Source organism: Peromyscus maniculatus, chromosome 15 (genome assembly GCF_049852395.1).
Source record: "Peromyscus maniculatus bairdii isolate BWxNUB_F1_BW_parent chromosome 15, HU_Pman_BW_mat_3.1, whole genome shotgun sequence".
In the NCBI taxonomy this organism is placed as follows: Eukaryota; Metazoa; Chordata; class Mammalia; order Rodentia; family Cricetidae; genus Peromyscus; species Peromyscus maniculatus.
The window spans coordinates 57976926-58004396 of record NC_134866.1 but is presented as its reverse complement, the minus strand read 5'-3'; the positions used below and the strand labels follow the sequence as shown (position 1 = coordinate 58004396).

The following is a 27471-nucleotide window of genomic DNA, read 5'->3' as shown; positions in this document are numbered from 1 at the left end:
AAGCAAAAAAAGCTGAACACCAAAAATGCACATTATTTTTCCATGTATATGGTTAAAATTCTTTTAATGATGTTTTTATTTCTTGTGCATTGGTGTCTTGCCTGCATGTATGTCTGTGTGAGAATGCCAGATTCCCTGGAACTGGAGACACAGACAGTCGTGAGCTGTCATGTGGGTGCTGGGAATTGAACCGAGGTCCTCTGGAAGAGCAGCAAGGGCTCTTAACCGCTGAGCCACCTCTCCAGCCCCCGAATGTGCATGGTGTTTTACAAAAGGGGACTTGATGGTGAGGGCTGCAGGAGAGGGCAAGATTAACACAACTGAGGACTCTACATTCTGAAGTAATGGAAATAACCTAAAATCGGCATATGGTAGTGACTGTGAAAGTATAAGTTACTAAAAATCAATGAATTATCACTTAGAATTGGTATATTTTATATATGTAAATATACCTCATTAGTGTTGCAAGTAACACAATAAAAGTTTTCAAAAATGCAAAAGTTCTGAAGAAGTAAAAAAGTGGATAAGATAATAAGGAATGGGTGAGATCATTCCCATTTAGTTGCTGCAAATGGGATGCAAGCTCTGTGCTTCCAAATGCTAGTGCTCAGAGAGGAAGGCATTTGGACATCAAGTTCCCAGGTGTGGGAAGGACCTGGGATCTTTGAACAGACTGGTGCCTGGCTCCCACAGTCGACATTCTGAATTGAATCTGATTCAGAAGGGGCTTGGGCTGCCTGGGTTATGCTTTTATGGAATAAAGTTTGGGGGCCATTGCAATAACACATTATAGGATTTTCACTGTCCTCAACACAAAAGGAAACAGTTGTGTAGGGAAGTATCAAATTCTGGGAAGCACCTCCCAATACAGAACCTCCTAAAAGAGTGAGTGTGGACAACTTTCTTTAAACCACACATGCACAAGAATGGGTGACGAGCGTGTTCTGGGGAGCAGAGACAGTAGTCCCTTAGCTCCGAAGGCGACCCATGGTACCAAGGTCGGCTGGAAGCCCTGTGCTAGTCATCTCAGGCTTCACAAGCCCTTCCTGTCTGTCAGGCTGCCGCTGGACAAATGCACTTTGTGCTATAGCAACGGCACTTTGAGTAAAAGGTTCCTTAAAACAGCTGGAATGAGGAACTTTATATAACACAAATAATCTGAAAAGAAGCCTACTGACCTGCTCTCAAGGCAGGAAAACAATTCAAACATGTCTACACGGGACTGAAAGACATCTGGCTGTTTGATATCTGTCTTCATTTATCCCATAGCACTATACATACAAAGCACTCTTTATTCCTTTTAGATGGTATTTATATTAACAAATTGAAGTTATTTACTAATGAGGTTAGCTTTATTCATCACATTGCCAAGTCTGGTCAAAGGTGCTAGCCACACTCCCCATGAATGTTCTCTGATGCTGCAGAGGCTCCAATAGGTCCATGGTGCCTGATGTCTAACACCGCTTCTTCACTGCCAAGTTCTAAGTGCACTGCAACCACAGTGTAAACCACATCACATAATATAAACTATGTAATGTACATGTGTGATTTATGAGCCACTGACCTGAGATGCCATACATCCTACCAGACTCTAATTTAAACTATCCCTTCCTCATTTGAAGTTAATTGCACTGTCCATAATGTGTACCACTGGAGGCTTAAGGTGCTACCCATTACAAGTTTTACAGAACACGAAATTCCAGGTAGATTTGCTAGTCCTAAGCCTACCAATAAAGGCTATGGCTTACAGCTCTATCTATCCTCTTGGTCACCTGTAACTTCAACTCAGGAGAATGTTCCTATATTTCTCCACCCATATGACTTTGAAGATAGAGTCTCAAAAAGCGCATTACCCACTCTTCATGGTTTTCTACCCCATTAGTTCTATCATCACACCAGATTCACACTAACTACAGGCAGAAAAGTTACCCTACATAGTAATTTCCCATATGGCACCTCATTTTCCTGTACTAAGAGTTCTTATTTTAAATAAAAAAGTTAGGCTCTTGCCTATATAACTACAGAACTCCATTTAACCATAAAAAAGCTCTACTCCTTCCCTAATGAGTTTTTACTGTCCATAAAAGTGAACCAAGAAGATTTCACTTATATGGCTATTACAATCATTTTTGTTTATTCTAAAAAATTAAAGAAATCTATAAATACTCTTGTAATTCTAAAATTTAATTATATATGTATGTATGTCTAAAATCACAAGATTTTATAGTGAAGTGCAAATGGGAAGCTGGTGGAATGGAAGGATGCAATGTTGTCACTTATGAACAGAATTTGAAAACTATGTTAACATTTTAGAAAATGAACCCTTTAAGTTATTAATTTCAAATTTACCACAAATCCAGACTGTTCTGTGGCAATCCCGAGTCGTGTTGTTACACTTGGCCATAACATGTGTTACTGTAGTTGTACACTCTCACCTTTGCACTTGGTAGTGAGTAGCAGAGCACCACAATTAAGCACTGCTAGGGAGTGTTTACGTTGGTTCTCCAAAGGTTAAGAAGCTGATTATAGCTAAAATCAGCTTTGCCCGGGGCTTCGGGGGCTCTGTGTAATCACATTAGACAGGCAGGGCACAGTGTCACTAACACAGACCAGTGCCACTTTCTTCTCTGCTTGACCCCTCCTCCCTGTCCCATTTATTATGGAAACAACTCATGCTTTATGCTTTTACCAGATAATTTAAAAAGACTGCCTCCTAATGAATTTGGCATGTAATTTCCTAAGACGTCTACCTGTTTAAAAGTAACAAAAGCATACTGAGAAAAATTTGAAAACAAAATTCTTTCAAAAAATTTTTTGAGGAGGAGAAAGTATATGCTATTTTAAAGAATAAGATCACTTTATTGTAAAAACCCTTGTAACCAAAGACAATCACCCAGCTAGATGAACACAGCCACTCAAACAAGAGCCTGCACAATACAGTCCACACCTTTCAATGAACTCTATACGGCAGAGTAGCCAAGTCTTGTTAAAGAGAAGTTTTTATGTAGAGACATTAGACTATTTTAAAGTAGTTTTACAAAATACAGGTGGCAACATCATCTAGTGTAAATATTATGAAGTCTTTCCAGCTTTAAACAGACAGGTTTATTTTATAGACAACTGAACAACTTTATCTGTTTCTGGGAGAACTCAATAAACACACCAGATAATACACTGGCACATCTAAAGATCCCCAGGAACTCACTGTGTTGAGTGATGACCCTCTTTTCTCCTTCACTACTCCAAAGCCACATAAGCCAACTACATAACACACATATTCAAGAAAGAGGTTTATTGATAAGGTTGGGAGAAAGACACAACTCCTTCACAGAAGCTCTTCCTAACAGGCTCCACACTTAAGTACAGTAAGGCCTATTAGTCAGGTCTAAATCTTGTTACCTATACAACTAAAGGGAACAGATAGTTGAGACATTGAAAGCTGTTAAAAAAAAGAAAAGCAATGGCAAATTAAATAAAAACTAAAAATTAGTTTAACAAAATTTAAAATCATTGCTAAAATAATAGGTAACATTTATTGTGTTTTTACCCTCCTATATTTGACTTTGAACTTTAGTTCAGATTATACATATTTATTACTTTGCTTAAAATACAGAAGCAAAAATGAATGATCAAAAGAAACTAATTTTTGTTAATGATTTATTCTGCGCAAGAAAAACAAAACTTGTTATTGTAATTGATTAAGTCATAAAGAGTCCCTGAAGCAGTCAAATCTTGCGATTTGCTCAGTCAGACAGTTTCTGCTAATCCAGCAGCACTTAACAAGTTCACATGTGGTTAGCTTTTCTTGCCATAGCTATATATCACATTTCTGTGCTGCAAGCTGTGCAAAAGAAAATCAATATGCCAGGTTTAACAAAAGGACAGGAAACATGATGTTCTCCTATATTTTCAATGGATCTCAAATGACTTTGCTGTTCATACTCAGGACAGCTTATGACAGAAAAACATACTCTTCAATGGAAACAAATCTACAACAGAATGAATTATATAATTTTGGAACTGAAGTTCTGCCTTATTCCAAAATAGAGTTTATTTAGAAGAGTGCTATTCTCATTCCCTGGGCACAGTATATTCAGCCACTTATAAGATATTATTTCTCTTAATGAAGGCTTAAATATACTCTCTAGGTCAGTATAAATGTATACTACTTATGATAATATTTTGAGATACATACTTAATTTAGGTTTTAGATGTATGATATAGCACTGAGGGAAAAAAAAACAAAACACAGAGGATCTTGAGCTACAGCCACAGCTAATCGAGTGCAGATTTTGACACGTTCTCGAATTGCTGCAGAAGTACATTATATGCTGGAGTAGATTAAGAAGAAAACACTCAGAATGAAGCGGGAGTCGTCATGACCAATAGATCAGCACAGAGCAGAGCCAACCAGCCTCCTCAGCTCAGGAATGTGGAACCAAGTATGGCCACACAGGCAGCAAGCTGAACTTCAGCCAGGGATCCAGAGTGTGGTCACAGTTGCTCCCAACTCCCATCCCTTTTTTGTGTAAAGAGAAAATTGTTTTTGGATTTGTTAAAAGGGCCTGATACACAGAAAATAAGAAAGCAAAGTAATATATATGCTCAGAGAAATACATGTATACATCTGGAAATTCCTTTGGTAATTTCTCTGCATCCTAATAAGTTGTAAATAGATTAATGATGTACAGCTGAGGAGGGGGTGCTACTGAGCAGTGCTGAAGGTGTGACTACTACAGAAAACCGCAGACAACCACACCTTTCTAAAAGTCCTACTCCTACTTTAATTCACAGATTAATGTGCCAGTAAAGAGAGGAGAGAATATGTTCCCAATCAGAAATTAACACTGGAAAGATTTTATGTATTGAAAAATGATAATATTGCTAAAAATAATCATTTTAGTGAAATTCATATTCTTGCTTCAAAATACACCATAGTTACAATATTGCTAAGATCACATCAGTGAAATGCAACTTGTCTGATATTCAAAACATTCAGAATAACAAAGCTTGAAAAATAATCCCAAAGAACAAAAGTCATAATTTCACTGCATATTGAAGTAAACCCTTGTAATAGACTGTCTCAAAATATAAGCTTCTGAGGAAGCATACCTTAGCTGACCTCTAGCTTTACAAATATGTACATACATACACATGCATACCTGCATACATATGACACAAAAAATTCAAATATACTAATAGTCATATGTAATCCTCAGTTAATTGTATGGCCTTAATATAGTCTCAGGAAATTGGAAACAATATTGTTAGAAAATGTCCAATTATGCTGTAACAGCAAAGAAGGGCTCTGTCCTTTTTATCTGGAGGAATCCTACATTGCTGAGAAAAGGATCTAAATGTATAACTGAATTTAGGCTAAATGACAATTCATATAGATTTAACACACTGGTAGTTTTTTTTTCCCCTAAGCTCTGCAATGGCTCTTGGTAACATGTCCTCCTAAATGGAAGTCATCCATTGATGAGATTTCCCTATTACTTTATTCCCAATTAATCCAATTACTGTCTTACTTCCTATGTAGACTACTGGTCTGTTTTTGAGGCAACACTGCTCATCTTAGGCTGTCTTGTTTAGATGCCTGCCATTGGGTCTCTCCTGTGCCATTTTAAAGTCAACAGGGTAGGGCCTTCCTTTACTTCTGCGAGCACACTCCATTTCTGCAGCACCATCCTCTCATTATTCCTGCCCACAAAGGAGATTTCTCCAAAATAACATGATAAATGGAAAGATCTTTTCCAAATTATCATATGTTTCCACCATGGCTCTTGTCTTTAGAGCAAAAATAAGATAGCTCTTACAAACTGAAATATTTGATGTACTTGAATTCTTTGGCTGTAGAGTGCTGATTTAATGGTGTGTAAATAAAGAAAAGCACTAGAAACTAACCCAGGGCTGGAAAGGATCAGGGAAAAAATCCACGTGGTTATCTAATACTTGAAATGGTAAGTGATCCAGAGTCATCAGTTGACCACAGCCACACATTAGTCATGTCTACCTTGCTGTTGCTCTTTCAACGTGCTGTCCTTGTCCCTTCACTGAGTATTGTCTCACAAAATGATTGCAAAGAACTGCCAGTTATGAAACTGTTTCCTGACAAGTTTCTACGACTTTGAATAAACACATTCTTTTTCAACTGCTAAACCTTCTGTGTATTTTCCAATCACATCTTAATGTGACTCCTGAATCACCAATTCTCCCTTTCTTGTCTATTAAAAGGCTTTGTGAAAAGGCTATCTTGTTCATAGGCTCCTTTTCCTTGTAGGAACTACTTATTAAGTATTTTTCCTGAGTTAAACCAAACGTTTAAGAAATGTTCATTACCATTTCTCATTGAAAACTGGAATTTTAAAATACCCCCGCCCCATCTAGTTTGTTCCCCTCTTCTATGTAAGACAGACAGAAAATACTGTGGTTTCTGAACATTCACATGGAGTCCCACTCTGAGACAAAACATGTTCTCATTTTCTCTCATTTACTTTTTGTTTGCTTTTCTGAGCATTTTAGACCTGGTTGCCTTATTGACCAGTCTTCAGCACTAAAAGACACCTGTGGCATTTTGTTGCATTCTTTGATCTACTGAGGCCATCATGACTTTCCCTTTTCTTTTTTAAATCCCTTCTGACACCCATTTAAGAAGTTTAGTAAAACAATGAAATGAAATGACTAGACTGAAGTCAACAGCTACATGTCATTCCCATCACTTAATTATCAATGCTTTCTGCTCAGAGCTTTGAAGAAACATACAATGTAGAACTAAAGCAGATATATAGTAAAGATTCTTTGCTCTAACAGATCCAATGTACAGATTTCCCTTATCAAGTTCTTGAAAAGCAGGGTGGGGATGTTGCTCAGTGATAGCAACAGACCCTGGTTTAAGTACTAGCACCAAGAAAAACAGTCAAAAAGTGGTCATTAGATCTTCATTTGAACACTTCACAAGATGGAAAGCTTGCTGTTTTACAGCACAGCTCATTCTGTTTCTTAATACAAGTCCATTACTATATTGAGTCCAGTTAATTTCCATAATATACAATCAAAGTCTTTGTTGTCATGTCTATTTGGAACTTCACGTCTGGTTGGGGTTAGGAACAACTAAATCATTAAGTCCTTTTTGAGTTCTTTTGGAAGCTGAACTTTTAGATGTGCATAGCATCTTACAGATCTCAGGAGATGTTTTCTCTCAATGGTACCAAATATCTACCATCAAATGTACTGAAGAATCCAAGGAAAATAAATTTAAGAATTTAAGTGGACCATTAAAAGGAAAAATTGACTGACTTCAAGTGGCAAGAACCATACATGAAAACCCTGGCCTTCAGAGAGGCGGTGATCAATAGTTAAAGTAGGGCTCATAATTAGTCAAATGCTGAGAACAATTTCCCACTGAGTGCTTAGCCCTAGATGGTTACAGAAAGGGGTGGAAAGCGTGGAGGACTGGAGGACAGGGGACAGGGGAGTGCTGTGAAATAAATACCGCCTTTGGCACATAGCATGACAGTCAAGCCATGAACTCAACTGCGAAAGACCAAGTCAGTGAGAACAGTGAACATTTCAACAGGCTACACTAAATGGACTCAGTGGGTTATTACTAACAACTAAAAAATGAATAGGACTTAAGGGCGTGAGGGTGATGTGTTGGGAGTGCTTGGAGGGGGTGGGAGGAAGAAGTTCCTGAGGGGAGTGTGAGGCTGAGATGAGGTTCATAAAATTGTTTACATGCATGAAGTTGTCAATGAATAAGTAACACAATTTTATTTTAAGAAACATAAAAATGTCCTGTATAATATTTTAATTCCAACCAGAAAAGTCTGATCCATGAGTTTTTATTTCTTTTTATAAAAAAAGCATGTGCTTCCAAGCTTTACATCTTAGGTACCTATCTATGTTTTTGAATTTTCTCCTTTTTCTTCATGATTCATGGGGCCAAATACCACACCTATCATGTCGCTATGTGGTGTCTAAATAAGGTGTATATACACTCTTATATACATGTCTATATTTCATTTTGAAACAAACACAATAAGAAACATTATATTTAATGTCAAAAACCACTAAAGTCTTGTAGTACAAGGTATAATTCCGGAAGAAGTGAATAAGAAAATGACAAATCTTGAAATTGAACAAACCTGCTAGTTCTCCGGACTGGTTTATTTAAGGAGTAGTTTTGATAGTTTGGAATGGGGAGGTGGGCAGCAGAGGAGTGGACCCTCGTCAGCAGTTCCGTGAGATGAGTTGCTGTGAGGGTGAAGTGGCCGTGACAGTAATAGCTGGAAACAGTAAGTGTTTGAGGCTTTGAAGTCAGTTCAGCTTTGATGTGCTCTCACAGCTTCCATACGATAGGGTGGAAGAGGAAAATAAGACTTTTCAACTCTGTCCTTGGTGCTTTTACTCAAGAAATCTTAGCAAGAAAAAAGACCAGTGTTTCTGTGAATTTTAAGTATAGCATGGGCCTGCCCTATATTTTTAAAAAGGCCAACATATTTTATTCATTTGAGTATATGTATAAAATTATCAGAACATATGAATTTATTAGTGGGGATTACATTAATGATGATTTTGTTTTCTTACTATGTTAAGTACTACTTATATTAAGTAAGTGGGTGTGGTTTCTAACCTTAAGAAACTAACAAGATCAGTGAGCTTTGGCAGGCAATTCAAAACTTACAAAAAGCTATAGACTTCATGTAGTCCACAAGTCTAGAAGAGCTGCCTTGATTAGAGACAAAAGACATCACTACCAAGAATACATGTAAATTAAATAAAGCATAACCAAGAGAAAGGAATAAGAATATCTTGTAAGTTCTATACTGAAATCAAGGGAGCAGAGACTTTCTGTTCGGGTAGAACACTGTTCTCTAGTTTCACTCACTTGTCCACACTCAAGTACTGTCCTGTAAAGCCTAAATTGAGAACTACCAAAACACTCAACCCAGTTTTGAAGTTACAAATTTTACTTTATTTCAAATATTTGCTGTATTTGCAAAGGTATTATAATCATGTTTTTATAATATTTCATTTTTTAAAATTACAACTCTATTATTTTCCTCTTGCCTTTTATTTTCTTTAATTGCTGATCTATATCTATACCAGCATATATACCACATACTTATGCAGGTCTGAGTCCTACTCTCCTCCTGTTCCTCTTTGTGTATAGTCCTGTGAATCTTATCAGGATCTTGTGCAAGCTAGGCAAATGCTCTATCACTGAGCTATACTCCTGAGGCTCTCACTTTTCCTGACAGCAACTTACTTTCTTTATTTGCTTAGTTATAAGTCAAAATAAAACAAATTTAATCTACTTTTGTATGTTATACATATCTTTTTCTAATACAAATCATAATGAAAATAACAATTCAAACAAACTACAGTTCACTCATGAACTGCCTGTGGTTAGTGTATAAAATATGGAGAGCATTCTGCTTAAGGGTAAAGGCAATTACTCATCCTAGTTATTTCTTGTAGTTAAATGAGAACTAATGCATCTAAAATATTCAAATGTCCACATGTCTAGGGAAGTAGGATAATTAAAGAAAAATGTTCTTTTATTTGATTGTATGGCTTGATGCTTGCCACCTTGAACGTTTGTTTAGTTATTGGGACTTGTCCCCGCTTACTTTATAGACCGCAAAGAATCTATAGTTACAAAAACCAAACCTAAAAAACTATAACATAAAGTACTGAGGATACCCGAGGAGAACTGAGGCTACCGTAGTAATCTAAAGGTTAAAAAGAAAAATATTTCCTTTTGAATCTTTCTCAGCAGAGTAAACCTGTTGCCTATTGTTTCAAAAGAAAAAAGAATTCTAGGTTTTCTTGACAGAAATTAAAGAAACCATCACACAGCCATGGCTTTAATGGGAAAGTTAAAGAACAACAGAAGTTCTATGGCAGTTACCCTTGCTTACGCGTTGGTACCACAAAGTAAAATGAGAAACACAAAGCTGGATACTGAAGAGGGCTAACTGCATTGCAGGAAAGCAGAAGCGATGCTCTGCTAAATTCTTAAGTGCATTAATGTTGGCTGTAAACATAAACAAAACCACTGGTAAGCAATTAAATCTGAAGAAGTAGCTTATAAAAGTGGAAGATTTATTGTGAATGAATCACTTATACAACACCTGATTTAGTAGTCAGATTTTAAGTATTGCTCTTATAATGCACATTAAATGGTCACAATGCATCAAATTTTATAATGCAGCAAAATGGCAATTCCAATGCATTGTAAGGATTGTAGGACAAGAACATTAAAGCTAATCAGAGTATACTCTTTCAGCTACTGTGAAGGGTTGGGAATCTGCAGGCATTTGTAACAAGGACTTTAAGATGAATTTGCCATCCCCAAAGTCATCTCACTAGGCAGGAAAGAGGAACTTGGCATGTGACCAATAAATTACAAGAGAGCAACACCTTGGGGTTAGAGGGCACTGATGACTTCAACAAATCTCCCCAGCTCAGGCAACAGATTAAGCTGCGGGATAGGACGCCCTACAACCTTAACCTGTTAATACCTCTAAATTCTTAAGAGTGACCTCTAGTCTGCTCTCCCATATTAGTTGTTAGTTACACTAATTACAGCTTAGCTGGTATTGTTGGTACCAGTTTTCCCCACCCCCAAAGTCATGCAGAGAAAGGTTATCTCTAATAGCTTCAAATAACTTCAGCTAAGTTCTGCTGTGCACATTAGGAGCACTTACCTCCAGCTTTGAAAGGGTCTTTTATAGACATCAAAGGACAGACACTAAAAGCAATGCGTGTTTGTGAATTCTATAAAGCATTTCATAAAGGAAGCTTGTAAAAGTATGAACAGAAACTTCTGTGACTAGATCTTTAGAATGATTTGTAAAAATCTAATATATTATGCCTTTTATGCTTATGTTTAACAAAAGGGGCTTGTGATTTTGTCCAGAGGGAACTTGTTTTACTTTAAATTTGTTAGCTAAGTAATCTATCCAAATTTTATGATTTTTAGAAAGGATAATGAAATTTCTACCATGATTTTAGAGAACTATTTTAAGCCCCACATTTTTATTAATGTTAACCTAAGATTATATGGAGTTGGGCATAGGATTCCAAAGCTCACAAAGATTCAAATACCATCTGTGATGCTGCAGTAAACTTTAAACAAGGCACTAAATCAGAACAGAGACTACCACAGAGATTTACAGCCAGAGAGCCACAGCTGAATTATCAGGATTAATATGAGTAGCTTCACACATAGGAACTGCAAGTTCTTAATACCAGGATGGTTTTGCTTCGATGATATCTACCAAGTTCCTACTAAATCTTAAAAATAAGTTATTAGCATCTAAAAATACAAAACTATGAAAAGATAGATAATAATAAAGAAAGGTGAAGTCAAAAGTTAAGCTAAGATTAGCATAGTATTGTTATGGGGCTTGTGACTGTGAGAACTAGTGGGTCTCTGACTCTTGTGCCTGCTCTTGGGACTCTGTTCCTTCTGCTGGGTTACTATGTCCAACTTCGAATGATAGTTTTTGCTTCATCTTATTATATTTTATTTTGTGATGTTTGGTTGTTATCTCTTAGGAGCCTGTTCTTTTCTAATGAGAGACAGAAAGGGAGTGGATACAATAGGGGAGAAAATGTGGGGAGAAACTGGAAGAAGAAGAGGGAGGGAAACTACTATGATCAGGATACACTGTATGAGAAAAGAATCTATTTTCCTGTAACAGAAATAAGACAGAGAATAAAGAAAGATAAGCTAAGGATGCTTGAGGTAAATAAAGTAATGAAAACCAGATTTTATAAAATAGATACATTAAGTAATGATGTCTAACATCAAAAGAAGAAACTTTGTTTTACAAAAATGGATTTTAAAGCGAAATTTAGTATTCTTATAAATGTTCACTAACAAAAATCTGATCTAAATGAGATTGGGAAATGAAGAATCCTAAGCGTCATCCACACAGCATACATAGCTTGTCTTGAGTGAATCCCACACATTGGACACTGAGTTCTTTGCCAGTGTTAGAGTTTGGTCTTACTTTGTTCAGACTGTCACTGCGCCCTGGTTCATCATTCTTGGAGTAAGAAACTACGAGACTTATTTTTTCATTTTACAGAAGTTAAGAGACTGAAATTTTACAGAGACTTTGAATATTTTAGAGACACTTTGAATACTGTAGAGAAACTTTGAGCTTTGAAAGAAACTATATGTTTTAAATTTTTGCAGACTGGGACTTTTAAAGTTATTTATGTTTTGTGTTGTGGTATTAATATTAACATGCCATCTTGGGGCTGAATGAGAAAGAAGGTTCTAGTAGAACAGTGATATGTCTGTGTGTCAAGTTGACAGGGGTCAATTGTGCTGTCCAGTTTTACGTCAACTTGAAACAAGCTAGAGTCATTTTAGAGGAAGGAACCTCAATTGAGAAAATGCCCTAAACAGATCGACTTGTGGGTAAGTCTGTGGTGCATTTATTGGTTGGTGATTGGTGTGGGAGGGTCCATGCCGGGGCAGGGGGCCTGGCTGCTATATGGTATCAGGCTGAGCAAGCCATGAAGAGCAAGCCCGTAAGCAGTGTTCCTCCATGATTCTACTTTCATTTCTGTCTCTGGGATTGTACTGGACTTCAATGGATGATGGACTGTGATGAGGGAGCATAAGCAAAATAAACGCGTTACTCCCCCAAAAATAAATTCATGACAGACAACCGCTGATCTTAAGATTCATTATTTCTTTATCTACCCCTTAATGGTGCACGCCTTTAATCCCAGCACTCAGGAGGCAGAGGCTCGTGGATCTCTGTGAGTTCGAGGCCAGCCTGGTCTACAAAGCAAGTTCCAGGAAAGGCACCAAAACTACACAGAGAAACCCTGTCTCGAAAAACCAAAAAAAAAAAAAAAAAAAAGGAAGGAATATTACAAATTAATTTTATGGCATTTGCTTTCCTATACACTGGCTGCTAGATGCATTCAAATGTTCAGCAATTAAAATAGTCTTTCAATCTATAAAATTCAATATTTTATAATAGTTGGTTTGCCTGTCAGTATAGCTAGTAAGTTCTTTTGTTTTTGTTGTGGGTACCATCATGACATGTCATGGAGTGTTATTAAATACATTATTGTATATGAAACAGTGAGGGAACACTGACCGCCTACTTCTTCATGTCTCTGATGATGGAAGAGGATAAACAGCCGGTGCTTTGATGAACTAATATCCTTACTTCTTCCAAAGTGATACAGTACACACTACTAAAAGAAATTATACAGTAAGACAATTTGGGAGACAAAAGGAAGACAATGATAAAAATCTCATATTTAAAAATAAAATATATAAAATAATTTGTGAGCTATGGATTTTTTATTACAACATAAAAATACAGAATATTTAAAGCTGGGTATAGCAGTGCATACCTTTAATCGCAGCACTTGGGAAGCAGAGGCAGGCTCATCTCTCTGAGTTAGAGGCCAACCTGGTCTACACAGCAAGTTCCAGGACATTCAGAGCTACATAATGAGACCCTGTCTTGAACTTCACACACACACCCAAAAAAGATATATTTATGTATGAGATTTAGGGACTATTTTAGTGAAGCCTAGAAACAAATAAAATGAAAAATACACAGACCTTGAAAATTTCAAAAAGTTTTTTTCAAATAGATCACGACATTCTATCATTGTTTATTACATGATAGACACCAGTGAAAGTGAAACTGGGAGAGATGGATATTCAGCCTGTGATTAGGACAGGTAGATTCTCACAGTGAGTCTTAGAATGACTATCCAATACTCCACCAGACAAATGATTCATTACTGTCCTCACTGAAACAATGACCGAAAATACAGAGTTGGCTTTTAGTAGGAAGTGATAGTTCATTTATGTATGGTTTATTTCAACAGCAGCATCACTGGATCAACTGTAAGAAAACATTTAAATAATAAATTCAAGTCCCTTCTGTTTCTTAGATGTTCACATGGCACAGATATGTGCACAAAGAATGTTCATCAAATAAATTGTTTACTGACTAATGAAGGAAACTCAGTTGAAAAATTAAAATGATACCTTTTTATGGATTGTGCCATTATCTAGTACCCCAAATAAAAAGGATAAAGACCCTTTCACTTTCCATGAAAAACATCACATTTCTGTTAGTATTTTATTTAAAATTTCTTGGCCTGGAAGACAAAAATCTATGGCTGTTGATTAGCTACCTTAATGCTGTGGCACCGGAGCAGAAAGACACCCTCTTTCTACCCACGGTGTGAGCATGCTCGCCTTCTGGGCTGCTAAGGAAAACAGTTACATTTAAGTTAGTACACATTCACCAAGCACACTAATGCATGTAATACATGGAATGTGATCATCTGTACGGCTGATTATAACAGAAAGAATGATTTAAGGTTACAGCTGAAAATCATACTTGGTATTTACTTATAGTTAGCAATATTCTTAAAAGTGTTTATAGAAACGACAACCCACTGTTCAAACATCCTCTATGCTGTCTTTAGCTGTTTTCCTAAGTGTATATAATCATAACAAATTAAAGATGAGTGACAAGATTGACCATGACACACTACTTTGATGATGTTAGTCCACTCTGGTCAGACTCAGTCTGGTGAGATGGTGTTCAGGCCAAGCACCTGATGCCGGGTATTTCTCTGGGAAAATGAATTACGTCTTCATCAAGGAAGGTATCCAAGTGCTCTTCCCAAGTAATGCCTTCTACTCTCCTGTTTCCACCATAGAAAAAAACAAATACCTACTGACTTCATTAGCTCCAGGTTTACTTTTAATTCCTTCTTTTAATAAATGATATTTAACCTTATCAAACTACAATGAATGGTATTACTTCTTTTCAATACCCAGTTTTTGATGGAGGTTTTTAAAATTATTCATCTATTTATTTTACATCCTGGCAGCAACCTCTCCCAGCCCCTCCCCCCCCACTCCCTTCCTTCCCACACCCAATCCCTTCCTCCTTTGTCTCCACCCAGGAAAGGCCAGGTCTCCTAAGGGTATCAATAAAACATGGCATATCAAGTTACAGTAAGACTTAAGCATCTCCTCATGTAATAAGGCTGAGCAAGGCAACCCAATACGGGAAATAGAGTCCCAAAAGCCAGTAAAAGAGTTGGAGACAGTCCCCTTTCCTGCTGTTAGAAGCCACAAAAGAGGACCAAGCTACAGAACTGTAACATCTATGGAGAGTGCCCAGGTCAGTATCATGCAGGTCCCGGTTGCTGGTCCAGTCTCTGGTGAGCCCTTACGAGCCAGGTTGTCGACTGGTGAGCCTTCCCATGGTGTCCTTGACCACGGCCCCTACACTCCTTTCTCCTTCTCCTCGGTAGGATTCCGGAACTCCACCCAATGTTTGGCTGTGGCTCTCTGCATCTGCCTCCATCAGTTGCTGGATGACACCTCTCTGATGACAGTTGGGCCAGGCACCAGTCTGGTCACAGGAGATGGCCAGTTCAGCTACTTATCCACTATTGCTGGAGTCTAAGCTGGGGTCCTCCCCATAGACTCCTTGGAGACTGCCCTGCACCAGGCTTCTGCCTGATTCTGAAATGCCCCCAGCAATCCCTTAGCATTCTCCCTCTATCCACCCCAATCTGATAGCTCATGTTCCCAACCCCACCTGCCCTGGATCCATTCATGAAATCTCTTCAATTTCCCCTTACCAGGGAGACCTGGGGGTCCCTCTCCCCATGAATTCTCCATGGTTATCCTTTATTTTATAGCTAGTACCAACTTATGAGTGAGTACATAACCATGTTTGTTTATTTTCATTCTGGGTTGCCTCACTCACGATAATTTTTTTTAGTTCCACCCATTTGCCTGCAAATTTCCTGTGTCCTTGTTTTTAACAGCTGAGTAATACTCCATTGTGTAAATGTGCCACATTTTTTTTTTTTATACATTCCTTGGTAGAGGGGCATCTAAGGTGTTTCCAGGTTCTGGCTATTACAAATAAAGCTGCTATTAACATAGCTGAGCAAGTGTCCTTGTGGTATGATTTGGGATGATTGAGCATCCTTTGGTTATATGCCCAAGAGTGGTATAACTGGGTCTTCTGGTAGGTTGATTCCCAGTTTTCTGAGGAAATGCCACATTGACTTCCAAAAGTGGCTGTACAAGTTTGCACTTCCACCAGCAATGGAGGAGTGTTCCCCTTGCTCCATATCCTCTCTAGCATGAGCTGTTTCTTGTGTTTTTGATCTTAGCCATTCTGATAGGTATAAGATGGAATCTCAGTGTCATTTTTTTTTTTTTTTTTTGGTTTTTTGAGACAGGGTTTCTCTGTGTAGCTTTGCGCCTTTCCTGGAACTCACTTGGTAGCCCAGGCTGGCCTCAAACTCACAGAGATCCACCTGGCTCTGCCTCCCAAGTGCTGGGATTAAAGGTGTGCACCACCACTGCCTGGACAGTGTTATTTTTTTTATTTGCATTTCCCTGATGGCTAAGGATGCTGAACATCTCCTAAGTGTCGCTTGGCCATTGGAGATTCTTCTGTTGAGAATTCTCTGTTTAGATCTCCATTTTAAAATTAGATTATTTGGTTTGTTGATACCTAGTTTCTTGAGTTCTTTATATATTTTAGAAATCAACCCTCTGTTGAATGTCAGGTTAGTGAAGATCTTTTCCTATTCTGCAGGCTTCCATTTTGTCCTATTGACACTGTCCTTTGCCTTACAGAAATTTTTCAGTTTCATGAGGTCCCATTTATTAATAGTTGATCTTAGTGCCTATGTTATTGGTGTTCTGTTCAGGAAGTAGTCTCCTGTGCCAGTACATTCCAGATTATTTTCCACTTTCTCTTCTATCAGGTTCAGTGTATCTGGATTTATGTTGAGGTCTCTGATCCACTTGGACTGAGTTTTGTGCAGAGTGATAAATATGAATTAATCTGCATTCTTCTACATTCCAGCATCCAGTTAGACCAGCACTATGGTAATATTTTATTTGTGAACTAACAAATAAAGCTTGTCTAAAGATCAGAGTGAGGATCTAAGCTACTAGTTAGCCATAGAGACCAGGCAGTAGTGACATACACCTTTAATCCTAGCACTTGTGAGGCAGAGGCAGATCTCTGTGAGTTGAAGGCTACCCTGGGCTACACAAGATTGATCCAGTCTAAAAAAGAAACAAAGCCAGGCAGTGGTGGCACACACCTTTGATCCCAGCACTTGGGATCTCATGTGTTTAATTCCAGCACTAGGGAGGTGGAGACAGTAAGTGATATGGCTGGGCAGAGAGAGGAATGATGATATGGTGGGAGGAGACAGGAGCTCACCCTCTTTCAGGCTGAGGAGTTGGCAAGGTAAGAGGTGGTAACTCTTTTGTCTCACTGATCTTTCAGCATTTAACCCTATGTCTGACTCTGGGTTTTTAAGACCAATTAGAATTCCTGCTACACAACACCATTTGTTGGAGTTGCTTTCTTTTTTCCATTGTATAATTTTGGCTTCTTTTTAAAAAATCAGGTGCATGTAAGTATGTGGATATACATCTGGATCTTTAATTAATTTGATTCCACTGATCCATGTGTCTGTTTTTCTTTCAATATCATGCAGTTTTTATTTCCATAGCTCTGTATTAGAGCTTAAAATAAGAGATGGTGATACCTCTCGAAGTTCTCTTATTGTACAGGATTGTTTTTTTTTTTTTTTTTTTTTTTTTTTTCGAGACAGGGTTTCCCTGTGTAGCTTTGCGCCTTTCCTGGGACTCACTTGGTAGCCCATGCTGGCCTTGAACTCACAGAGATCCGCCTGGCTCTGCCTCCCGAGTGCTGGGATTAAAGGCGTGCGCCACCACTGCCCGGCTGTACAGGATTGTTTTAGCCATCCTGGATTTTTTGTTTTTCCATAAGATGCTGAGTATTGTTCTTTCAAGGTCTGTAAAGAATTGTGTTGTAAATTTAATGAGGACTGCATTGACTCTGTAGATTGTTTTGGTAAGATGGGCATTTTTAATGTATTAATCCTATTAATCCATGAGCACGGGAGATCTTTCCATCTTCTGATATCTTTAACTTCTTTCTTCAAAGACTTGAAGTTCTTGTCATACAGGTCTTTCACTTGCTTGATTAAAGTTATGCTGAGATATTTTATATTATTTGAGACTATTGTAAAGGATGTTGATTCTCTGATTTCTTTCTCAGCCTGTTTATTATTTGTATATAGGAAGCCCCACAGTTTTTAGTTGAGACATATTTTCAAATTTCCAGAGAAGAGATACCGAGATACCGGATATACCTCAGTTGTACAGGGCATGGTTGGTATGTATAAAGCTCTAGATTTGATTTCCAGAAAACTCCTTCTCTCTCTCTCCTCTCTCTCTCTCTCTCTCTCTCTCTCTCTCTCTCTCTCTCTCTCTCTCTCTCTCTCTCTCTCTCTCTCTCTCTTTCCTTCCTCACAAGGTATATATAGAATAGTGATATTATTTAGAAAAGTGCCAAAAAGATAGACCATAGACCCGAAACAGTGTGGCTCTATGTCTAATGAATTTTCTTTCTTTATCATGTTTCTATCTCCTATTTAATTCCTTTGTAGGGAAAAACTGTCTTCTGTCCAACTGTCTTCTCATATCTGTGTTCCAATACACACCTGGATTTTCCCTGGGAGTGGTAGGTATTATGGTTTGAATTATAGTCCCTTCAAACTGATATTCTAAGCTTTCATATCTTAAAACATGATCTTACTTGGCGCTTAGGTCTTTATAGAGGTGATCGATGTAAAGGAAGTCATTGGGTAGGCCCAGCACTAAGCATATCAGGATGATTATTACCTTTATATGACATGGCAGTGTGGACAAAGACATGCATAGAAGGAAGATGACACAGTCACAGAGAGGTGACTTCATGCGAGGAAAGGGGGAAGGCACTCTTGGTTTACAGCTTGACAGTGAACCAGTCCCTCCTTCACATTAATCTTAGACTTTCAGTCTCCAGGGACAATAGCTTCTGGCTTAAGCCATCTACTCTGAGGCGCCTTGACAGCTCTAGCAAGCTGGAAGAGCAGATCCTAGAAAAGCCGGGGAGTATGTGGTTATTTCTCCTGGTCCACCTCTGTTACTGTAACAAACACCTGAGACAATCCATTTACATGGATGCAAGGTTGATCTGGGCTCACTCTTCTGAAGAGTTCAGTCCATACCCACTTGGTCCTGCTGGCTTGGGGCTCAGGTGAGGTACACACAGTGGGGGGGCATGTGGCAGAGCACAGGCACTCCTCTTATGTCCAGAAAGCAAAATGATGAAGGGGAGGGGCCAGGCCCCATCATCCCTTCAAGGGTAAGTCCCAAATAAACGGAAGCCCTCCATTAGGTCCCACTTTCTAAAGCAGCACCACCTTCCAGCTGGACCAAAGTGGAGACCAAACCTTTAATATGTAGACTTTGGAGGACATCTGAACTTTTCTTCATCTACATAATAGTGATATTCAATGACGAGATTGTGTGAACAGTGGGAGGATCAAGAAGGCAACCTTCTGTGCCGCTCTCAGTCTGGTGAGTGTGCCACCTGCTCTGCTCACACCTGCATTCTGCTTCACCAGCCTCTGATATAAATCCCAGATATACTGCTCTGTTTTTACTGTGGATATTTTGCACTTGTAGGCTGGAAAAAAGAGAGAGCACCCATTTCAACTCTATAATGTTATATGGTTGTCAGAAAGGTTCAATCCGACTCCTTTAAGTGAAAACACTGTCATTTGTCCGATTACCTAGTTGTCAACTAAGAGAAAAGATTGTTATAAATCTGCCCCCACCCCCATCTCTTTTGAGAGAGTAGTTCAGGCTAGCCCTGTACTGAGGTCTGTGTACAGAGAAGTGCATGTCTCAGTCTCCTGAGTACAGAGATTATGGTGTGTGCCACCATCGCCAGCTTTATTCTTATATTTCAACCATTATCATCAACAATGAAATCTTCCATTATGAAAGTTCTCTGGCAACTGAGAATAATGACTATACTTTCTGCTCTTTTATTTATTTTGGGCTACCAGTTGTTAAATGCTTTAGTTTACAGAGATGCAGAAGAATTATTTTTGTGAGTTATAAGCAAATCATAGGCAAACTGTGATAGCAGCATTATAAAGAAACAATTATTTAGTGCTACAAAAGAGATGGATTTCCTGAAGATTTCTTTCAATAGTAGTCAAATTTATTCTTATCAACTTTTATCCTGTTTATTGATAGATGTAAACCAAGGCTCTTGAATGAATTAACTTGTTTAAAGTAACAGGGACAGTAGGTTACTGAGCCCATATTGAAACGCAGAAACACACTTATATGTATATGATGTATATGTATATGTACACATACCCCAAGAAATAAATCATCTATTTGTGACTAGATACAAACATGTCAATTTAGTTTAAATTTTACCTCATTTATGGGAGAAATAGTATCTCCAAAAATACTCATATGCCATGGTATTACTCCCAGATTATGACTGTGTTCAGAGATAGGCTCTTTTTTCTTTTTTTTTTTTCCGAGACAGGGTTTCTCTGTGTAGCTTTGCGCCTTTCCTGGAACTCACTTGGTAGCTCAGGCTGGCCTCAAACTCACAAAGATCCGCCTGGCTCTGCCTCCCGAGTGCTGGGATTAAAGGCGTGCGCCACCACCGCCCGGCGAGATAGGCTCTTTATAGATAGTTCAGCTAAAAGAGATTATTAGAATAGATTATAAACAAATGAGATTCAGAGCCTCATACATGAGGGATATGAGCAAGACCTTCAGAAGAAAGATAACAAAGATACAAGGAGAAGGAGGTCGTCTGTGAGCCAAGGAGACAAACCTGGCCTTCTCTCAGTGCTAATACCCAGATCTCACATTCAGACTCCACACCAGTGTGGAGACAGATTTCTGATGTTTAAGCCAGCTAATCCAGCATATTTTGTTTGATAGTTTTATGCAATGCCCTACCAACAAAGATTTGCTTTCAACTAAAAAGACTTATCTTAAGATTTTAAACTGGATTCAGTAGATTATTAAATAATAAAAGAAGAACAGGACACCAAGTTGGGAGGAGAATGTGTTGGGGAGAGTGCTGGGTGAGTTGTAGTGGAGGCAGAGGTGCAGATGATAAAATAACAGTGTATCTGTACTTGTATGCCGTTCTCAAAGAATAAATACAAATGTTACAAGGAAACAGAAACTACTAGAATAGTCTGTGTGACTACTCAAAAGGCGGCAGAGGGTAGTTTTCTCTGAGAGCCTGTGTTCATTGCTTTTGAAGGTCTCCCACTCTCTCAACCATTGTGCCTAAGCCTCTAAAAGTATCTTTAATAAAACCTCCAATTCTGATACAAAGAAAGATTTTACTCTACTCAATCATGAGTTTTAAATTTATGCATTATCATACATTCTAAAACAACAAATCAAATTAAGTAAGTATCTGTTATAATACTGCCCTGACAGTTACATCCACTTGGAAGGGTCCTAGTCTATACAGGCTAACAGAAAAAAGAGGACTAACTTGGAAACAAAATAGTCATTCCCTTGCAGAAGGAATGCCAAACATGCTGTACAGTTTTAGAAGGAAGGAATTTAAAATGTGGTGACGTTTTCAGAAGGCCCCAATTTTTCCTGTTTCAACGGAGTCTTTGGCAGGCAGGCAGGCAGTCGAGGAGTGAGTAGCAGTAAGTAAAGTCAGTTGTATTTTGTCATTTTGTTGGAAGTCAGGAGGAGGGAAGTCTAAGATGTCCAAGTTCAAGCCAAAGCAGCCAACTCTGTGCAAGTTCACAGCAGGTCTTCTAGCTGTAGTGAGGTGGCTGAGTAGCCCAGAACCCATGGCAACAACTCACAGAGCCCCTCCTGGGCTTCCTGTAGTGTTGCTGTTCTCTGATGTTGCCAGGGCTTGCTTTAAGGATTCTACTAGGTACCAGGATGCTTCAAATGGATAGAGATAGAATCCTAGAAACCGACCCTGCCTTTCAACTCACAATTCCATAGCTCTCCTTTGTATTTGTTTGGTTGCTTCAAAAATGACAAGCATAGAAGGTTCTGTGTTAAAAGCAGAATTTTGTATTTTCAAATACTTTTTAAAATTGAAAATAAACATTCTGAAACACAGAAATGACTTGGGTTATATTATACTCTAAATATGGGTTAACCACACAAAGGTATATAAACACACAGATAGTTATTGTAAATTACCATGGTGCACAAGAAAATAGACATATGGCAGGTGTCTACACTTTCTGAGCAACATCACACTCTTGAATTAATGGGCATTTTGTTTTTAAAAATTCCCTAAAATCTTAATCTTTAGCAATGTCTTCTAAAGCCTAACATACTAGATGTGTGTGTGTGTGTGTGTGTGTGTGTGTGTGTGTGTGTGTGTGTGTGTTTATGACCCAGTACTCCTGTGTAGCTGGAAGTTTTCCTGTGTCCTGCAAAACTTCCAGCTACACTCCTGTTTAGAGAAATGTCTTTTATAGAAATAACAAATGCAAAGCAAAATTGAAAAGGTTGCATTTGTTCTTTTAAGAAGTATTTTATAACAAGAAATTACTATTTTACAGACAAAGATGACTGGGATAAAGGTATACTGTGGATTGTTAAATTATGAACAGGTGTTTTCAAAAATAGTTGTTGGGACATATGTAAATTGATAAATGTAATCCACCACATAAACAGACTGAAAGACAAAAACCACATTATCATCAACATCTACTTTTATCCTTCATAATAAAAGTCCTAGAGAGACTAGGGACATACAAGATATGCTCAAAATAATAAAGGAAATACACAGCAAACCCATAGCTGACAGCAACCTAAAAAGAGAGATACTCAAAGCATTTACACTAAGATCAGAAACAAGACAAGGATGTCCACACTCTCCACATCTACTCAATATAATATTTGATGTCTTAGCTAGAGCAATAAAATAACTGAAGGAAATCTAGGGGATATAAATACAAAAAGAAGTCAAAGTGTCTTTATTCACAGACAATATGAATGTATACAAAAAAGACCCTAAAATGGTACAGAAACCATCTACAGCTGACAAAAACTTCCATCAAAGTAAAAGAACTGTGTGATAAAAACTTTATCACACTAGGGAAAGAAACTGAAGAAGGTATCACAAGATGGAAAAATTCCCCATGCTCATGGATTAACATAGTGAAAATGGCCATCCTAACAATCTTCAGATTCATGCAATCCCAATCAAAATTCCAACATAATTCTCCACAGAAATTAAATGGAAAATTTCCAGTTTATATGGGGACACAAAAAAACCAAAGAGAGATTTAAAAAATCCTGAATAATAAAAGAACTGCTGGATGTATTACCATCTCTAATTTCAAATTGTACTGCAGAGTTATAGTAATAAAAACAGCATGGTATTGATATAAAAACAGACACACAAATCAAAACAGAACTGAAGACCCACACCCAAGTCCACATATTTATGGATATCCAATATTGATAAAGAAGCAAGAAATACACACTGGAGAAAGACAGCTTCTTTTATACATGGCACAGGTCAAACTGGATGACTAAACATAGAAGAATCCAAATAGATTCATATCGATTACCCTGCATAAAACTTAACTCCAAAAGACCAAGGACTGCAATATAAGACCAAATACACTGAATTTGATAGAAGAGAAAGTGGGGAATAATTCTGAACTCATTAAATAGCACAGGCACTAAGAGCAACAATTATTAAATGGGACTTATGAAACTGAAAAGCTTATGTATGGCAAAGAACATTATCATCATTTGGACAAAGCAGCAGGTTACAGAATTGGAGAAGACTTTTTTTTTTCAACCAACTACACATCCAATAGAGGGCTAATATCCAAAATATACAGAGAACTAAAAAGCCTGGATATCAAGAAAACAATTAAAATTAGGGTACAGATCTAAACAGGGAATTCTCAAAAGAGGAAACCCAAATGGCTGAGAAATACTTGCAGAATGTTCAACATCTTTAGTCACCAGCAAAATGCAAATAAAACTACTTTGAGATTTCATATTACCCCACTAAGAATGGTCAAGATGAATAAAAAAAAAATGACACTTCATTCTGGCCAGGATGTAGAGAAAGGGCAACACTTACCTACTTCTAGTGATGGTGCAAACTTGTACAGCCATGACAGAAATCAGGAAGCTGGAAATAGATCTACCTGAAGATCCAGCTACACCACTCTTAGCCACATATCTAAAGAACTCTACATTCTACTACAGAGACACTTGCTCATTCATGTTCATTGTTGCTCTATTTATAAGAGTCAGAAATTGAAAATAGCCTTGATGTTTGTCAATGGAAGAACAGATAAAGAAAATGTGGTACCATTTACACAATGTAATATTACTCAGCTATTTAAAAACCAAAGTCATAAAATTAACAGGCAAATGGGTGGAGCTAGAAAAAATAATTGTGAATGAGGTAACCCAGCACCTCCCAAAACCCCAAATATGGCACCGATTTGCTTACATATGTATATTAGCTGTTAAGTCTTTGAAAGGCAAGCTACAATCCCTATAACCACAGAGGCTAGGTACAGAATAAGGGATTCGTGGGAGGGAAGTATCTCTCAAGAAAGGATAAAAAAGAACAGATAGTTATAGATGGATGGGGGTGGGGGGTGAGACTGGGAAAGGAGGGTTAAATGGAGTTGGGGAGGGAAGAGGAAGGTACGAGAAGGAGTACAGAGATGATATCTAAAACTAAAAGCCCTTTAAAGAGTTGTAAGGAAACCTACTATACTAGAAGCTTCTTAAAATCCATACATATATGAAAAATATAAATAGAATCACCAAATAATGGGAGAGACACAGTTCCAATTGGACATTTCTTGCAATTAAGTGAAACCTCCACTGCCAGGAGTGGATTACAACTAACTGAGCTGTTGGCCAAAGGCGCCCCATGGAAACCCAAAAAAACCCAGATATTGCAAAGGCTATTAGTTCCTCTCCACAAACTGATCGTAATGCCCTATTGCTAAAGACAATACCTACATATCTCACTGAATACAGAAAAGTTGAGTCAGTGCCTAATTAGAACCTTCACCCCTACTGACTATGTTCATGGTACCAGCAGTCACTCTGTTCACATCAGAGGCGGGAGGTACACACTAATGAAGCTACCAACCCCGCTGTCTATCATGGTGACCTGCCTACGTGACAAAGTGCAGTAGTGGCACAACAGCTGCAGGCATAACCAACCACTCCTCATTCTGATTCAGGTACCTTCAGTGGATGGACCCAGGCCTGACACTCTTCTGGTGGTCAAAAACCAGAGACTGGGCCATGGACCTAGGGAAAAACCAAACACTACTGTTCTGCTAAAAGAACATAACAATTCTATTATATTCATAGATCAGTGTCTTGCTCAGCCACCGTCAGAGAAGTTTCCTCTTGTAGTAGATAACTGGACAATGTATGGAGAGTAAGAGACCCTGGAACACTCGATCCTAAATGGGATGCCTCTATCAATTCCCTCCCCTCCGTGCTTAGGGAACATTGGAGAAGAGGAGGTGGATAGATTGCAAGAGCCAGTGGGGATGAAGGACACCAAAGAAACAAGGTCTTTCAGAAACAATACGGTTGACACACATAAAAACTCACAGGGACTGTGGCAGCATGCACAGGGATAGCACAGGTCCAAGGCAGATGGGGTCCCAACATTTATATAGCAGAAGTGGACACAAGCCCCATCCCTGAACTATAAGCTATCTTCAATTGACAACTGATAGCGAAGGAAAAGTTAGTTTTCTCCAATGGAGTCTCACTCTGCGTACACAAACCTCATGTAAAGGAAGACCCCACGCCTAGCAGCAGATGACTAACACAAAATGAACTCAATGGTATTTTTGGAGGTTTTTTGTTTCATATGCTTTGTCTGGGCTTTTTAAAATCTCACCTTTTGCTCATATATTATAGTTTCCAATTGTGCGTTTTTGTGGGACTTCTATACAAGCAAATGTGTGTGTCTCTGTGTCTGTATGTGTTTCCTGTGCATTTTCTTTGTCTTTCTTTTTTCTGTTTTGTCCTATTCTATAATTTTGTTGTTGTTGCCTGTTTGATTTTTAATGAGATAGATAGATAGATAGATAGATAGATAGATAGATAGATAGATAGACAGACAGACAAACAGAGGAAGGGTATGGGTGGAGAGTCTTTGGGAGGAGTTCTGTGTGGGAAAACATGATCAGAATATATTGTATAAAAATCTATTTTCAATTAAAAAGAGAGAAACACATTTCTTAGGGCTGAGTGTGATGGGAAAAGAGTATAATCCTAATTCAAGGCTAACCTGGGCTACATAGTGAGATCTAAGTCAAAATAACAAATACACCTTTTTTTTGAGTAATAAAAGGAATACTGTAATGCTTACTCTTATCTCTGAAATTTTTCACATATGCACACAAGTATTTTTTCATAAATATTCTTACATGTTAAAATGATGGGTCATGGAAAAATTAAAAGGTTTTCATGTGAATTACCTAACAGCCTTTCATGATGGTGGCACCAATTTGCATTCCAGTAAACTCTGCGGTCAAATTTTTATTTCTGTGATTTCCCCCCATCATACTGTATAAACTACTGCAGTTTCACAATATCTTGTATATATAACTAGGCCACCATATCAAATTAAAGACTTTTGTGCATCAAAAGGACAATATGAAGAGTAGAAGGACAATCCTCAGAATGAAAGAAAATATTTGCAAATTACATATCTGATAAAGGTTTTAACATCTAGAATATGTAAAGAAAGAAATACCAATTTAAAAATGGGTGAAATAATTGAATCAACATTCCTTTAAAGAGAAAAACAAATGGACAATTAGCATATGAAAAGAAGCTCAATATCATTTGTGAAATATCATTCATTGAAGAAATGCAAATATAAACCACAATGAACGATCACTTCACATCTACTAAGAAGGGTATAATGGGAAAAATGATAGGGGGATAACAAGTGTTGGCAGGAATACGGAAAAACTGGACCCTGTATGTTCCTAGAGGGGATTCAAAATGGCACATCTGCTGAGGAAGACCTTTGGCAGTGTCTCAAAAAGTTAATAATCCTGCAATGCTTGGCAATTAACAGGGACCCACAACTGGCCACCATGCAGAGAATAAGAGACGGCAGAGGGCTCAGCTCTATTTACCCACTCCCCAAAGGCTCAGGGGTCCCTGTGGAAGAGGGGGTGTGGGGGCAAGACTGAGAGTCAGGGCAGTGGATGACTACAAGGACAGTATCCTCTGGACTCAGCAGGGCATTTGCACGTGAGTGTACAGTGGTTGTGACAGTACGCACAAGACCCATGCAAGCTCAAGCCAGAGAAAATCCCAGCATGGAGGGGAGAGGTGGGCATGGAGTCCCACCCCTAACTGATGGGCTATTGGCATTCAACAGTGCTCACTGCTGGGAGAAGGAGAGTCAGTTTCTTTAGTGATATGACCTCAGGGAGGTTGACCACACTCCAGGGCAGGCCCCAGACTCAAGACAATTTGGGAACATAGACTGC

At 38.2% G+C, this 27471-nt stretch overlaps 1 protein-coding gene across 10 annotated transcripts in view; it reads right to left on the bottom strand.

Annotated features, from left to right (window-relative positions):
• Arb2a (ARB2 cotranscriptional regulator A) overlaps window positions 1–27471 on the bottom strand; it is a 448678-nt gene that overhangs the window by 82757 nt on the left and 338450 nt on the right. For 5 of the 10 annotated variants that reach the window (XM_076552006.1, XM_076552010.1, XM_076552001.1 and 2 more), the window contains one exon: window positions 18491–19601. The exons of the other annotated variants lie outside the window; for them this stretch is intronic. In XM_076552006.1, the coding sequence (XP_076408121.1) occupies window positions 19426–19601 (176 nt within the window). In that variant the 3' untranslated portion in view covers window positions 18491–19425. Of the gene's footprint in view, window positions 1–18490; window positions 19602–27471 lie in introns of those variants that run through there. 10 annotated transcript variants of the gene reach the window in all.